The sequence below is a fragment of the Anomaloglossus baeobatrachus genome, chromosome 3 (genome assembly GCF_048569485.1).
Source record: "Anomaloglossus baeobatrachus isolate aAnoBae1 chromosome 3, aAnoBae1.hap1, whole genome shotgun sequence".
Classification (NCBI taxonomy): domain Eukaryota; kingdom Metazoa; phylum Chordata; class Amphibia; order Anura; family Aromobatidae; genus Anomaloglossus; species Anomaloglossus baeobatrachus.
The window spans coordinates 368,183,641-368,200,188 of record NC_134355.1 but is presented as its reverse complement, the minus strand read 5'-3'; the positions used below and the strand labels follow the sequence as shown (position 1 = coordinate 368,200,188).

General features: G+C 53.1%; 1 protein-coding gene across 1 annotated transcript in view; it reads right to left on the bottom strand.

The window, feature by feature from the left end:
- Positions 1–16,548, bottom strand: part of SNX14 (sorting nexin 14) — a 113,177-nt gene that overhangs the window by 88,139 nt on the left and 8,490 nt on the right. Inside the window, exons 2-5 of the mRNA XM_075341496.1 lie at positions 5,973–6,093; positions 4,002–4,078; positions 3,845–3,923; positions 2,645–2,755 (exon numbers count right to left, since the gene is read on the bottom strand). Coding sequence (XP_075197611.1) covers positions 2,645–2,755; positions 3,845–3,923; positions 4,002–4,078; positions 5,973–6,093 — 388 coding nt within the window. The remainder of the gene's footprint in view (positions 1–2,644; positions 2,756–3,844; positions 3,924–4,001; positions 4,079–5,972; positions 6,094–16,548) is intronic.

The following is a 16,548-nucleotide window of genomic DNA, read 5'->3' as shown; positions in this document are numbered from 1 at the left end:
GGACAGGCCCTAGGCTTGGTCACAGTGGCCTGAAAACTGGAGTGGTTAAAAAACACACTCCTTGTCCTCTTAGGCAAGGTAAACTGGTGCTTTTCTGCCAGAGAGGGTTGCTCCTCTGATACTGGCGGATTGAGGTCCAGTACAGAATTAATGGACGCAATCAAATCACTAACATCTGAGTCACTTTCGGACAGATCAATGGGGCACATGGAGGCCGCCTCCGAGCCCCCAGTAACGGCATCCTCCTCGTCCTGCGAGTCAGCTCTTGAATCAGAGCCGCGGGACGAGGAAAGAGAGGGAGCCCTGCGTCTCCTCTTAGGAGGACGGGGTCTGGGACCAGATGAAGAATCCTCTGTGAGCTCCGCTGAGAGAGCCCTAGCAGCAGAGGCGCCCTGAGAAGGGGGCTGATGCATGTTCAACAAAGTCCGGGACAGCTGTCCCATGGAGTCGGCAAAAGACTGGGAGATTGACCTAGAGAAGGATTCTACCCAAGCCGGGGGTTCAGCCACCGGAGCTGGAGCAGCCGGAGGGACCACTGTGGGTGCGATTCCAGGCTGAGGCATTGTCAGGTTAGAGCAGGCATCACAATGTGGATATGTGCTCGGTTCAGGCAGTATGAGCTTACATGCAGTGCATATTGAGTACAGCCTTGCAGCCTTGCTCCTTGTGTGAGACATGCTGCTGAAGTGGGGGCTCTGAACCAGAATGACCCCCAGAGAGTATATAAGCAGGTCCACAACCGGAGGTTGTGGCTTACCAGACCGTTTGTGTGCCCTCCAGATCCCACAGCCCGGACCCCCAGACAGATTAGCAGGGATGCTGCAGCCAGCGCCGATCGCTGAGAGAACGCTGATAAAATGGCGCCGGAGCGAGGAGAGGGGGCGGGACCTACTCTGAGAGCGGGATCTGGAGGGCCAAGGAGATTTACAGGGGAGGGGACATTTACTCAGAGAGGAGTGTCCCTCCCCTGTGCCGAACGGCCGCTGGGCGGAGCCGCACTGTCCCTCTGCATGATTGACATGCAAGGGCAGTGAAATCGAAACTAGGCCTCAGGCGAAGCAAAGGCCTAAATTTAAGCGATGCGGCCGGCGCGCAGGCTCCATCGGCGCGGTTCTCAGGTGACAACCAGAGAACCGGCCGGAAATGTCAGAACAGTTACACAGCACACTCTCCCCAACAATAAAGTACAAGGGACCCCCCGAACATAAACGTCTCAGATACTTAGCTTGTGAGACGCAGGGTTTCAAGTCCCTGGGGATGAGTGCTCCGTCCAGCAGGATCCTGAAGGGCTGCGGATGGAGACCGGTCTCCTGCAAAGCAGGGAGAACCATGCTGGCTCCCACTTCAAGCCAGAGCCCGAGGGATGGTGAAGGAGCGCGGCATGTAAGGCTCCAGCCCTGGAATCAACCTTAACAACAACGCCGACATAGTGGGGTGAGAAGGGACATGCCGGGAGTCCAGGCTTGGACCCGCTTTTCTTCAAACACTTTCCAAAATGAAAAATCAGATGAGAATGCATGTGTGGATGTATGCCTCCTGAACACAAAGCAATGAACTGGCTAGATTTGGTTATCCAGGGGGTGTATATGCTCAGAGGGAGGAGCTACACTTTTTTAGTGTAGTACTTTGTGTGTCCTCCGGAGGCAGAAGCTATACACCCAATGTCTGGGTCTCCCATAGGAACGATAAAGAAAAGAAATGTATTGACAATTCTTACAACACTTAAGTGAATGAACATTGCAGTCTACTTAGTTTTACAACAAAGTAACGAAAGCGAAAGCCACAAAAAAACCACGGATCAGAGGTGTCATGTAGGGTAGGGTCATCATACTGTAGCAGCTGCGGCCTGATATTTGCAGTGGTTGTCAAATGGGCTATAGGGAAATGAGTAACTTGATCATGTATTGTTAAAGGGAACCTGTCACCAGATTTGTCCTCTATAACTTGCGGCCACCACCACTGAGCTCTTATATACGGCATTTTAGAATAATGTATATAAGAGCCCAAGCCGATCTGTATAACATAAAAAATATCCCTTATTATACTCACCTGCAGGGCAGTTGGGTCTGATGGGCATCTCTGGTCTTGGTCCGTCTCTTCTTGCGATCACTGTCGTCCTTGCTTTGTGTGGCTGACGCATCCTACGTCATCCACATAGAGTTTGCCGTTGTTCCTGTGCATGTGCACTTTTCTCTACCCGGCTGAGGGCAGATCAAAGTATTGAAGTGCGCATGCACAGGTGTTTTTTGACCTTTCCTCGCACCTGCACACTACAATACTTTGCTCTGCTCTCATTGGGAAGGAGGATAGTGATGGAAGGAAGAGAGAAGGCGGCGGATCGAGACCAGCCATACCTTTCTTACCTGACAGCCCTGCAGGTGAGTATAATAAAAGCTGTTTTTTTATGTTATACAGAGTGTGCTTGGTACTTATGTACAGCGTTCTAAAATGCTGTATTTAAGAGCTTACCAGTGGTGGCCGCAGCTTATAGGGGACAAATCTGGTGACAGGTTCCCTTTAATGGCTGTAAAGGGTTATCCAAAAATAAATAAAACAAAAACAGCAAGCCATTAACAACTGTAGTTAATTCTGTCAGTATGCGGCAACATCACACGTAGGATGGGCATGTGCCCCTACTCTGAACCAAGAAAATAAAACAAGAGAGAGCCATAGATATATCAATTAGGTAATGATTTGGGTTATCAACATACCGATACCAGGGGTAAACAAAGTTTTCCAGCACGAGTTCAAACACCTATAAAGGAAATAATGGATAATAACCCAATGAACAGTCACAACCACCATAACATATTTAGTGTCTTCTGAATGCCTAGAATGCTGTACTATGGATTAACCATACCCAGTGTGTACCTTTTAACCCAAATTATTAAATTCTGAATGTAAAGCACCTCTCCAGAATTTGTGTTTAATTCACCACTGGAGTGGTGCTTCTAATCTAACTTCCCTGCCCCCAGTCTTATACTTATCCGCCGCTCCCGTCGGTCTCTGGCAGTTTGTAATCTGTCTGCAGCTCCAGTGTTTCATGGAGAGCGCCGTATGTCCCAACTCAATGCACCTCTATGGGAGCCTCTCTCTGGCTCTCATAGACTTGCATTGGGAGCTTGTGATGTAACGTCTGACTTCCAGCCATTCAAAAGTTACAGTCACAAGACGGTGCCGCAGGACCGAAGCAGCGTTAATAAAACTTGACGATGCCATGCGGTCAGTATAGGACTGGGAGAAGGGACCTTAGATTAAAAGCATACTCCAGGGTTGAAGAACCCCCCCCCCCAAAAAAAAAAAAACTTGATTACTTGATTGTTGCTGTAAATAAAAAAAAAAATGGCATTTTCTTTTCGTAAACAGCCTCCAATTGCTTTGAAGTATTAGCTACATTGTAGGAGTAAGGGGTACTTTAGGAGGTGTGTTCGGCGTCAAAGCGACGTCGCTGCGGCGTCACTAAGCGGCCAGACAATAGAAGCGGAGGGGTGGAGATGAGCGGCCGGACCATGCCGCCCACCTCCTTCCTTCCTCATTGCCGGTGGAGGCAGGTAAGTAGATGTTTGTCGCTCCAGCGGTGTTACACATAGTGATGTGTGATGCTGCAGGAACGAGGAACAACATCGCTACGTACAAGACAACGATTTTTGGTGTTTGGACAACCTCTCCAAAACGAACGATTTTTGTCTCTTTTGCGATTGTCTAAGGTCGCTCGAACGTGTTACACGCTACGATGCCGCTAAGGACGCCGGGTGTGCGTCACAAACACCGTGACCCCGACGATATATAGTTAGCGATATCGCAGCGTGTAAAGCACCCTTAAGTTTTCAGAACATTATAATACCTCGGAGAGCGATGCATCAACTTTGGAAGAAACCTTCAAGTCCAGCCATGGCTGATAGTTTTCCAGCTGCAGCGTTGGCCTGAAATACATTACAACTTTTACCCATAGATACAATGAAGCAGGGTTTAGCTTTATAGTACATTAGGATTCCACTTACCTATGCCTTTTGCACTTAACATTACCGCACACTGCACAGCTATGGCCTTGTGGGAAAAGCTCTTGTATTTCTGCCTGCTACAGAGAAGACACAGACAAGCTGTTATGTGAATTTTTACTATACTATAGTTAAAGAACGACTAGTATACAAAATGCACTAAGGAAAACAGGTAGATTTGACAACGATGCAAAGTATGGCCACAACTAAGTTGCCATTTTAGAAATAAAAGCCTTTTCTGGGCTAAGTAGCTAAACCGGTAAGCCAAAAATGATTGTGATTACCATTTTTATTTTCAGATAAAAGAGAACCTGTCAGTAAGATTTTGTATTGTACTGTAAAGACATGACTGCAATGGTACTGTAATATTGATTAAATTAATACCTTTGGTGAAGAAATCCAATCTGTTCTTCTTTGATCGCCATTTGAAGTTTGTTTACTAGTAATTATATTTCGAAGCACAGTGGTCGGACTGTACACTGGGTCTTCTCCTCCCTGTCTGTGATTCCCCGACCCTCTGTCTACAAATGACCGGCTTTCTATGTTTGAAATCTTAGCAGTGACCCATTATTCACAGACTGGAAACAGGCATTGTGGCCAGTAAACCACAGACGGAGAAAAGTTCCCGTGTATAGTCCGGCCCCTGTGCACCAAAATATAATTAGCAGAAAACTACAAATGGGGATAAAAGAGGAACAACAAAGTGGATTTCTTTACCAAATGTATCAAGATAATCAGTATTAAACTTTACATAACAAAATCATGCTGAGAGGTTCTGTTTAAAGGGACGTGTCAGCTGATTCACGTGGAGGCAGTCTCCTACATTGTAAACATCATAGGCTTAGGGTACCGTCACACTTTAGCGACGCTCCAGCGATCCCACCAGCGATCTGACCTGGTCAGGATCGCTGCTGCGTCGCTACATGGTCGCTGGTGAGCTGTCAATCAAGCAGATCTCACCAGCGACCAGTGACCAGCCCCCAGCCAGCAGCGACGCGTGCACTTGGTAACTAAGGTAAATATCGGGTAACCAAGGGCTTGGTTACCCAATATTTACCTTTGTTACCAGCGCACACTGCTGAGCGCTGGCTCCCTGCACTCCTAGCCACAGTACACATCGGGTTAATAAGCAAACCGCTGTGCTTATTTACCCGATCTGTACTCCAGCTACGTGTGCAGGGAGCAGGGAGTTGGCACTGACAGCGTGAGAGCGGCGGTGCTAGTAACCAAGGTAAATATCGGGTAACCAAGAAAGGGCTTCCCTTGGTTACCCGCTATTTACCTTAGTTACAGCTTACCGCAGGCTGCCAGACGCCAGCTCCCTGCACATTCAGATCGTTGCTCTCTCGCTGTCACACACAGCAATGTGTGCTTCACAGCGGGAGAGTAACGTCAAAAAATGAACCAGAGCTGTGTGTAATGAGCAGCGATCTCACAGCAGGGGCCAAATCGCTGCTCAGTGTCACACACAGCGAGATGGCTAATAAGGTCACTGCTGCGTCACAAAAAACGTGACTCAGCAGCGATCTCGCTATGTGTGAAGCACCCCTAACTTTGGTTGACGAGGTGATTAAGCGAAGAGGCAGATCCTGGCTTCTTCCCGCCTGCTCATCTACACTGACAAGCCTCTCTCTCTGTGTATATAGGGTAAAACCTGTCAGTATGGCTGATTGGACAACCCAGCAAGGGGATGCTTTTTGATCTACTTATTGTAAGGGTTATAAACCACCGTCAATGGCCATACAGTAACAGCCTGTGGTACAAGGTCTGTTGCAAAATCTGATTTTCTGACACCTCAATAGATGTAATGTATGTAATAACACAAGCACCGCAGATGTCAGAGCCGCTTTGAATGTGTTCAGAGTTTTTACATATGGGGATGGGCTGTCAGAGCCTTTCGGCTTCTTTAGGCCCTTCTAACTCATTATTAATCGACGTTCAAAAGTGCAATAAAAATGTAATTAAATACTGTACCTTGGGCTTATGTTTTATATTAAAAAGAATATTAGGAAGGAGAGATTCGGGCTCCAGAGTGCAATACAATGTAACAACCCCAGCAAGGAAAGACCAAAAAACCATAAGAATATGGAGGTATCTGCAAAAAGAGAAAATGTGGTTATCTGAGGTAAAAAGCATAAAGACTAGCTACAATAGATAGCAAATAAAACTTATTAAAGAACCGATCCAGTTATAATGTCCCGCCCCTGCAACCAGACCTGATTGTCACACTCTGCATGTCTTTAATACCAGGAGTAATTACCGGTACTTCCACGTAGTTCAGCCTCATCTAGGTTCTTTTGATCCTTTATCTTGATCCCCAGATTACACTTTCTGTTTTGTTCCATCTATCCCATGATGCATTAGTAAAGCATCACATGAACAGTTAAAGCCAGAACCATCTCTGGCTGCTATAACATTGATTATCCAGCCCTCCATATTCTCATAAATAAGCTAAAAGCTGGTCAATATAGAGTCAGTGAGGCAGATCTACATCAGGGATCTTAAACCTGCGGCTCATGTCAGCGAGTGGCAACAGCAATGGTCACTGGTAGCTACATTGGAGATGGAGGGGGAACCATGAAAAGGCCTTGTCCTCCCATCTAGTGACAGCACCCTTCGTTGCCTGGCCACTGTCTCCTCCTAGGTAGCTCCTACGCTCCTTCAGACTCCAGATCTCACACCTGCCTTTTTTAAGTAGGCTTCATTTGGCTCACGAGATTCATAGGTTTGTGTGAGACATGATAGAAAATACGAATACATTGTTATGTCGTACTCCGATAAGAGAGTGTGGACATGTCATTGATTTTGGTGATAACAAAAAATAAAAATGAGTTCTTTAGCAGATAAAGGTCTCTATAGCAGCCTATTTGTACTGGGAAATGCAAAACAGTCGTTCTGGCAGGCAGAGGCACCAGGTCTCGCACTGATCTATATATATAATTGCCTTATTCTGTCTGTCTGTCTGTCTGTCTGTCTGTCTGTCTATCTGTCTGTCTGTCTGTCATGCTCCGAAATTGTGTCCTTACGGTGACACAAAGCTGATTGGCCGCTGGGCTCGCCATGGCCCCGCCCCCCCACACGGATTGGCCTCTCGCCCCGGCTCTCTGCAGGCCCCGCCCCCCTCACGCAATGCACGCTCGCTGTGGCCCAACTGACACGGGGCTCCGATTCCCAGGTGAGTACACACACATCAGATCACACTCACTCTCACACACACCTCACACACACCTCACACATCACATCCACACATCACAACATCCTGGGATATCTCTTGCTTCTACACCGGCTCCGTCAGGATCCCGGCAGCGCCAGACATAACCTTGCGATGCTGGGATCTTAACGGAGGCCGTGAAAGCTGGTAACCATTATACACATCGGGTAACTAAGGTCCCTTAGTTACCCGATGTGTATCATAGTTACCAGTGTACACCGGCTCACACTCACTCTCACACACACCTCACACACACATCACATCGCATCCACACATCAAGGTCCTGCAGCTGCGGAACATACATAACATAACAGCACACACACAAATCAGATCACACTCACTCACACACACACATCACATCGCATCCAAATACTCACAACATCCTGGGATATCGCTTGCTTCTCGGCGGCGATATTGTGCTGTGAGCTTCCAGGACCTGACGGAGGATCACATGGCCAGAAGCATGTGATATCCCCGGATGTTGTGAGTATCAGCGCGTATGTGCAATATCGTCAGTGTCTGTGTGTGTGAGTGTATGCGATCGGGTGTGTGTGAGTGTATGCGATCGGGTGGGTGTGAGTGTATGCGATCGGGTGGGTGTGAGTGTATGCGATCGGGTGTGTGTGAGTGTATGCGATCGGGTGTGTGTGAGTGTATGCGATCGGGTGTGTGTGAGTGGATGCGATCGGGTGTGTGTGAGTGGATGCGATCGGGTGTGTGTGAGTGGATGCGATCGGGTGTGTGGGTGAGTGGATGCGATCGGTTGTGTGGGTGAGTGGATGCGATCGGGTGTGTGTGAGTGGATGCGATCGGGTGTGTGGGTGAGTGGATGCGATCGGTTGTGTGGGTGAGTGGATGCGATCGGGTGTGGGTGAGTGTCGGCAGAGGAGCACGGCGTGCTGGAGGAGGCTGGGAGCAGAGAGGCTGATCTTGGGGAAGGCTGGGAGGGGGAGGCTGATGCTGAGGGAGGCTGGAAGGAGAGAGGCTGAGCAAACGTGCTCCATCCGCCATACTGCGCACTCCCCATCGTGCTGCATCCCCCATGCTGCGCACTCCCAAACGTGGTCCATCCGCCATGCTGCGCACTCCCAAACGTGGTCCATCCGCCATGCTGCGCACTCCCAAACGTGGTCCATCCGCCATGCTGCGCACTCCCAAACGTGCTCCATCCGCCATACTGCGCACTCCCAAACGTGCTCCATCCGCCATACTGCGCACTCCCCATCGTGCACCATCCGGCATGCTGCGCACTCCCAAGCGGATGGAGCATGATGGGGGGTGCGCAGCATGGCGGATGGAGCACGTTTGGGAGTGCGCAGCATGACGGATGGAGCACGTTTGGGAGTGCGCAGCATGACGGATGGAACACGTTTGGGAGTGCGCAGCATGCCGGATGGTGCACGATGGGGAGTGCGCAGTATGGCGGATGGAGCACGTTTGGGAGTGCGCAGTATGGCGGATGGAGCACGTTTCGGAGTGCGCAGCATGGCGGATGGAGCACGTTTGGGAGTGCGCAGCATGGCGGATGGACCACGTTTGGGAGCGCGCAGCATGGCGGATGGAGCACGTTTGGGAGTGCGCAGCATGGCGGATGGAGCACGTTTGGGAGTGCGCAGCATGGCGGATGGAGCACGTTTGGAAGTGCGCAGCATGGCGGATGGAGCACGTTTGGGAGTGCGCAGCATGCCGGATGGTGCACGATGGGGAGTGCGCAGTATGGCGGATGGAGCACGTTTGGGAGTGCGCAGCCTGGCGGATGGAGCACGTTTGGGAGTGCGCAGCATGGCGGATGGAGCACGTTTGGGAGTGCGCAGCATGGCGGATGGAGCACGTTTGGGAGTGCGCAGCATGGCGGATGGAGCACGTTTGGGAGTGCGCAGCATGGCGGGTGGAGCACGTTTGGGAGTGCGGAGCATGGCGGATGGAGCATGATAGGGGGTGCGCAGCATGGCGGATGGAGCACGTTTGGGAGTGCGCAGCATGGCGGATGGAGCACGTTTGGGAGTGTGCAGCATGGCGGATAGAGCACGATGGGGAGTGCGCAGCATGGCGGATGGAGCACGTTTGGGAGTGCACAGCATGGGGGATGCAGCACGATGGGGAGTGCGCAGTATGGCGGATGGAGCACGTTTGGGAGTGCGCAGCATGGCGGATGGACCACGTTTGGGAGTGCGCAGCATGGCGGATGGAGCACGTTTGGGAGTGCGCAGCATGGGGGATGCAGCACGATGGGGGGTGCGCAGCATGGGGGATGGAGCACGATGGGAGGTGCACACCTCCCCCCAACACACACACACACGCGCACTGCACAACACACACACACTAGGAATCACAAACAACGCCCTACACAGACACCCACACACACAGACAACGCTGCACACACAAATATACGCACATACTGCACAACACACACATTGCTCAAAACATACCTCCCCCCAAAACACACCACACACACACAAACCGCACAACACACACACAACGCTACAGACACACAGCGCTCCACAAACAACGCAACACACGCAACACACATACAACACCGCTCTCACCCCCCGCGACACTCAGAACATGTACAGCGCCCTACACAGACACTTGGTAACTACACACAACAACATCTATATATATATATATAACAAAAATCATACATGAACTACACAATACGTAAATTCTAGAATACCCGATGCGTAGAATCGGGCCACCTTCTAGTCTATATATATAATTGCCTTATTCTGTCTGTCTGTCTGTCTGTCATGCTCCAAAATTGTGTCACCGTGACAGTGTCACCGTGACATGTCCTTACGGTGACACAAAGCTGATTGGCCGCTGGGCTCGCCATGGCCCCGCCCCCCCACACCGATTGGCCGCTCGCCCAGGCTGCGCCCCCACACGGATTGGCCAGCCGCTCGCCCAGCCTCCGCCCCCCCCACAGATTGGCCTCTCGCCCCGGCACCCTGCAGGCATTGGCAATTCGGCCACGCCACGCCCCGCCCCCCTCACGCAACGCACGTTAGCTCTGGCCCCGCCCACCTCCCCCCGCGCATTCCCCGAACTGACAGGGCTGTCACGGAGGTGAGTACTGTACTCCCCCCCCCCCCCCTCTCCCCCCCCCCGCGCATTCCCCGAACTGACACGGCTGTTAAGGGGGGTGAGTACTGTACTCCCCCCCCCATCCCCCATCCCCCGCTCGCACGGGAGTGGTGTGGGCTCCCGTGCGAGCGGGGGACGGGATACGTTGGCATGGTTACAAGCGCATCGAGGTCCTGTAGCGGCGGAAGATCCACACGCACACACACACACACACACATCAGCTCACACTCACTCTCACACACACCTCACACACACATCACATCGCATCCACACACTCACAGCATCCGGCGATATCCCTTGCTTCTCGGCCTCGATACTGTGCTGTTGTGACCTTCCAGGACCTGACGGAGGATCACATGGCCAGAAGCATGTGGTATCTCCGGATGTTGTGACTGTGAGCGCGTATGTGCGATATCGTCAGTGTCTGTGTGTGTGAGTGTATGCGATCGGGTGTGTGTGTGTCGGGATCGGGTGTGTGTGAGTGGATGCGATCGTGTGTGTGAGTGGATGCGATCGTGTGTGTGAGTGGATGCGATCGTGTGTGTGAGTGTCGGGATCGGGTGTGTGTGAGTGTATGCGATCGTGTGTGTGAGTGGATGCGATCGTGTGTGTGAGTGTCGCCAGAGGAGGGGACAGAGAGGGGCTGAGGCTGGGGACAGAGAGGGGCTGAGGCTGGGGACAGAGAGGGGCTGAGGCTGGGGACAGAGAGGGGCTGAGGCTGGGGACAGAGAGGGGCTGAGGCTGGGGACAGAGAGGGGCTGAGGCTGGGGACAGAGAGGGTCTGAGGCTGGGGACAGAGAGGGTCTGAGGCTGGGGACAGAGAGGGTCTGAGGCTGGGGACGGAGAGGGGCTGAGGCTGGGGACAGAGAGGGGCTGAGGCTGGGGACAGAGAGGGGCTGAGGCTGGGGACAGAGAGGGGCTGAGGCTGGGGACAGAGACGGGCTGATGCTGGGGACAGAAGGCTGATGCTGCGGGTAGAGAGGCTGATGCTGGTGCAGCATGGGGGATGGATTACAATGGGGGGTGCGCAGCATGGGGGATGGAGCACGTTTGGGAGTGCGCAGCATGGGGAATGGAGCACGTTTGGGAGTGCGCAGCATGGCGGATGGAGCACGTTTGGGAGTGCGCAGCATGGCGGATGGAGCACGTTTGGGAGTGCGCAGCATGGCGGATGGAGCACGTTTGGGAGTGCGCAGCATGGCGGATGGAGCACGTTTGGGAGTGCGCAGCATGGCGGATGGAGCACGTTTGGGAGTGCGCAGCATGGCGGATGGAGCACGTTTGGGAGTGCGCAGCATGGCGGATGGAGCACGTTTGGGAGTGCGCAGCATGGCGGATGGAGCACGTTTGGGAGTGCGCAGCATGGCGGATGGAGCACGTTTGGGAGTGCGCAGCATGGCGGATGGAGCACGTTTGGGAGTGCGCAGCATGGCGGATGGAGCACGTTTGGGAGTGCGAAGCATGGCGGATGGAGCACGTTTGGGAGTGCGCAGCCTGGCGGATGGAGCACGTTTGGGAGTGCGCAGCCTGGCGGATGGAGCACGTTTGGGAGTGCGCAGCATGGCGGATGGTGCACGTTTGGGAGTGCGCAGCATGGCGGATGGTGCACGTTTGGGAGTGCGCAGCATGGCGGATGGAGCACGATGGGAAGTGCACAACACACCACACACACACACACACACTGGGAACCACAAACAACTGCCCTACACAGACACCTACACACACAGACAACGCTGCACACACACAACACCCAACACACAAACACCGCGGCACACACAAATATACGCACATACCGCACAACACACACATTGCACAAAACATACCTCCCCCCAAAACACACCACACACACACAAACCGCGCAACACACAACGCTACAGACACACAGCGCTCCACAAACAACGCAACACACATACAACACCGCTCTCACCCCCGTCACACCCAGACAACACCCAGAACATGTACAGCGCCTACACAAACACTTGGTAACTACACACAACATATATATATATAACAAAAATCATACATGAACTACACAATACGTAAATTCTAGAATACCCGATGCGTAGAATCGGGCCACCTTCTAGTCAGACAATAAGGACCTATCCTAAGGAGAGGCCATCAGTGTTAAAATCCCGGACAATCTCTTTAATGATAGCACGCTTTGAAATAGAAGTAAACATCTGTAAAATGAGGGAGGGAAAATCTAAACCCCAAGTGAGCAGTTTAATAGGGGTGAAGGAGACTGACAAAGCCAAGTGATGTTCCCCTTTCAAAGTGCCGTCATTTTAACGACTGACTGCTGTGGCCAGGGATTGGCTAGAAAGGTCACATGACTATACAGCAAGAAAATCACAGACATTCAGGGCATCACCAAAGCAGAAGTGCTGCATATATTACTGCTTGACTGTCCCTAATCTGGAGGAAGACTCCCGTATTGGGAGCTACACCATAATATTGGGGTCTGTACCGACATTGACGATATTTGTGTGATCAGAATCAAGATTCAGTGTAATGTTATAGTGGTGCAGGAACCGTCAGGTGACGTGAGGTGAGGTGACTGCGAGGAGGGGGACCATAGAGGCAAGGAATTATACAGTGGGTGAGTGCAGCAAGGGCATTATATTGTAGGAGCAGGGTTGCCAGGGGGCATTATACTGTGGTGAGAGGGTGCAGCGAGGGCATTATACTGTGATGGGAGGGTGCAGCGAGGGTATTATACTGTGGTGAGAGGGTGCAGCGAGGGCATTATACTGTGGTGAGAGGGTGCAGCGAGGGCATTATACTGTGGTGAGAGGGTGCAGCGAGGGCATTATACTGTGGTGAGAGGGTGCAGCGAGGGTATTATACTGTGGTGAGAGGGTGCAGCGAGGGCATTATACTGAGGTGAGAGGGTGCAGCGAGGGCACTATACTAAGATGGGAGGGTGCAGCGAGGGCATTATACTGTGGTGAGAGGGTGCAGCGAGGGCATTATACTGTGATGGGAGGGTGCAGCGAGGGTATTATACTGTGGTGAGAGGGTGCAGCGAGGGCACTATACTAAGATGGGAGGGTGCAGCGAGGGCATTATACTGTGGTGAAAGGGTGCAGCGAGGGCATTATACTGTGGTGAGAGGGTGCAGCGAGGGCATTATACTGTGGTGAGAGGGTGCAGCGAGGGCATTATACTGTGGTGAGAGGGTGCAGCGAGGGCATTATACTGTGGTGGGAGGGTGCAGCGAGGGCATTATACTGTGGTGAGAGGGTGCAGCGAGGGCATTATACTGTGGTGAGAGGGTGCAGCGAGGGCATTATAATGTGGTGAGAGGGTGCAGCGAGGGCATTATACTGTGATGGGAGGGTGCAGCGAGGGTATTATACTGTGGTGAAAGGGTGCAGCGAGGGCATTATACTGTGGTGAGAGGGTGCAGCGAGGGCATTATACTGTGGTGAGAGGGTGCAGCGAGGGCATTATACTGTGGTGAGAGGGTGCAGCGAGGGCATTATACTGTGGTGAGAGGGTGCAGCGAGGGCATTATACTGTGGTGAGAGGGTGCAGCGAGGGCATTATACTGTGGTGAGAGGGTGCAGCGAGGGCATTATACTCTGGTGAGAGGGTGCAGCGAGGGCATTATACTGTGGTGAGAGGGTGCAGCGAGGGCATTATACTCTGGTGAGAGGGTGCAGCGAGGGCATTATACTGTGGTGAGAGGGTGCAGCGAGGGCATTATACTGTGATGAGAGGGTGCAGCGAGGGCATTATACTGTGATGAGAGGGTGCAGCGAGGGCACTATACTGTGGTGAGAGGGTGCAGCGAGGGCACTATACTGTGGTGAGAGGGTGCAGCGAGGGCACTATACTGTGGTGAGAGGGTGCAGCGAGGGCACTATACTGTGGTGAGAGGGTGCAGCGAGGGCACTGTACTGTGGTGAGAGGGTGCAGCGAGGGCACTACACTGTGGTGAGAGGGTGCAGCGAGGGCACTACACTGTGGTGAGAGGGTGCAGCGAGGGCACTATACTGTGGTGAGAGGGTGCAGCGAGGGCATTATACTGTGATGGGAGGGTGCAGCGAGGGCATTATACTGTGATGGGAGGGTGCAGTGAGGGCATTATACTGTGGTGAGAGGGTGCAGCGAGGGCATTATACTGTGGTGAGAGGGTGCAGCGAGGGCATTATACTGTGGTGAGAGGGTGCAGCGAGGGCATTATACTGTGATGGGTGGATGCAGCGAGGGCATTATACTGTGGTGAGAGGGTGCAGCGAGGGCATTATACTGTGATGGGAGGGTGCAGCGAGGGCATTATACTGTGGTGAGAGGGTGCAGCGAGGGCATTATACTGTGATGGGAGGGTGCAGCGAGGGCATTATACTGTGATGGGAGGGTGCAGCGAGGGCATTATACTGTGATGGGAGGGTGCAGCGAGGGCATTATACTGTGGTGAGAGGGTGCAGCGAGGGCATTATACTGTGATGGGAGGGTGCAGCGAGGGCATTATACTGTGATGAGAGGGTGCAGCGAGGGCATTATACTGTGATGGGAGGGTGCAGCGAGGGCATTATACTGTGATGGGAGGGTGCAGCGAGGGCATTATACTGTGATGAGAGGGTGCAGCGAGGGCATTATACTGTGATGGGAGGGTGCAGCGAGGGCATTATACTGTGACTAGAAGGTGGCCCGATTCTACGCATCGGGTATTCTAGAATTTACGTATTGTGTAGTTCATGTATGATTTTTGTTATATATATATATGTTGTGTGTAGTTACCAAGTGTTTGTGTAGGCGCTGTACATGTTCTGGGTGTTGTCTGGGTGTGACGGGGGTGAGAGCGGTGTTGTATGTGTGTTGCGTTGTTTGTGGAGCGCTGTGTGTCTGTAGCGTTGTGTGTTGCGCGGTTTGTGTGTGTGTGGTGTGTTTTGGGGGGAGGTATGTTTTGTGCAATGTGTGTGTTGTGCGGTATGTGCGTATATTTGTGTGTGCCGCGGTGTTTGTGTGTTGGGTGTTGTGTGTGTGCAGCGTTGTCTGTGTGTGTAGGTGTCTGTGTAGGGCAGTTGTTTGTGGTTCCCAGTGTGTGTGTGGTGTGTTGTGCACTTCCCATCGTGCTCCATCCGCCATGCTGCGCACTCCCAAACGTGCACCATCCGCCATGCTGCGGACTCCCAAACGTGCACCATCCGCCATGCTGCGCACTCCCAAACGTGCTCCATCCGCCAGGCTGCGCACTCCCAAACGTGCTCCATCCGCCATGCTTCGCACTCCCAAACGTGCTCCATCCGCCATGCTGCGCACTCCCAAACGTGCTCCATCCGCCATGCTGCGCACTCCCAAACGTGCTCCATCCGCCATGCTGCGCACTCCCAAACGTGCTCCATCCGCCATGCTGCGCACTCCCAAACGTGCTCCATCCGCCATGCTGCGCACTCCCAAACGTGCTCCATCCGCCATGCTGCGCACTCCCAAACGTGCTCCATCCGCCATGCTGCGCACTCCCAAACGTGCTCCATCCGCCATGCTGCGCACTCCCAAACGTGCTCCATTCCCCATGCTGCGCACTCCCAAACGTGCTCCATCCCCCATGCTGCGCACCCCCCATTGTAATCCATCCCCCATGCTGCACCAGCATCAGCCTCTCTACCCGCAGCATCAGCCTTCTGTCCCCAGCATCAGCCCGTCTCTGTCCCCAGCCTCAGCCCCTCTCTGTCCCCAGCCTCAGCCCCTCTCTGTCCCCAGCCTCAGCCCCTCTCTGTCCCCAGCCTCAGCCCCTCTCTGTCCCCAGCCTCAGCCCCTCTCTGTCCCCAGCCTCAGCCCCTCTCTGTCCCCAGCCTCAGCCCCTCTCTGTCCCCAGCCTCAGCCCCTCTCTGTCCCCAGCCTCAGCCCCTCTCTGTCCCCAGCCTCAGACCCTCTCTGTCCCCAGCCTCAGCCCCTCTCTGTCCCCAGCCTCAGCCCCGCTCTGTCCCCAGCATCAGCCCCTCTCTGTCCCCAGCCTCAGCCCCTCTCTGTCCCCAGCCTCAGCCCCTCTCTGTCCCCAGCCTCAGCCCCTCTCTGTCCCCTCCTCTAGCGACACTCACACACACGATCGCATCCACTCACACACACGATCGCATACACTCACACACACCCGATCCCGACACTCACACACACGATCGCATCCACTCACACACACGATCGCATCCACTCACACACACGATCGCATCCACTCACACACACCCGATCCCGACACACACACACCCGATCGCATACACTCACACACACAGACACTGACGATATCGCACATAC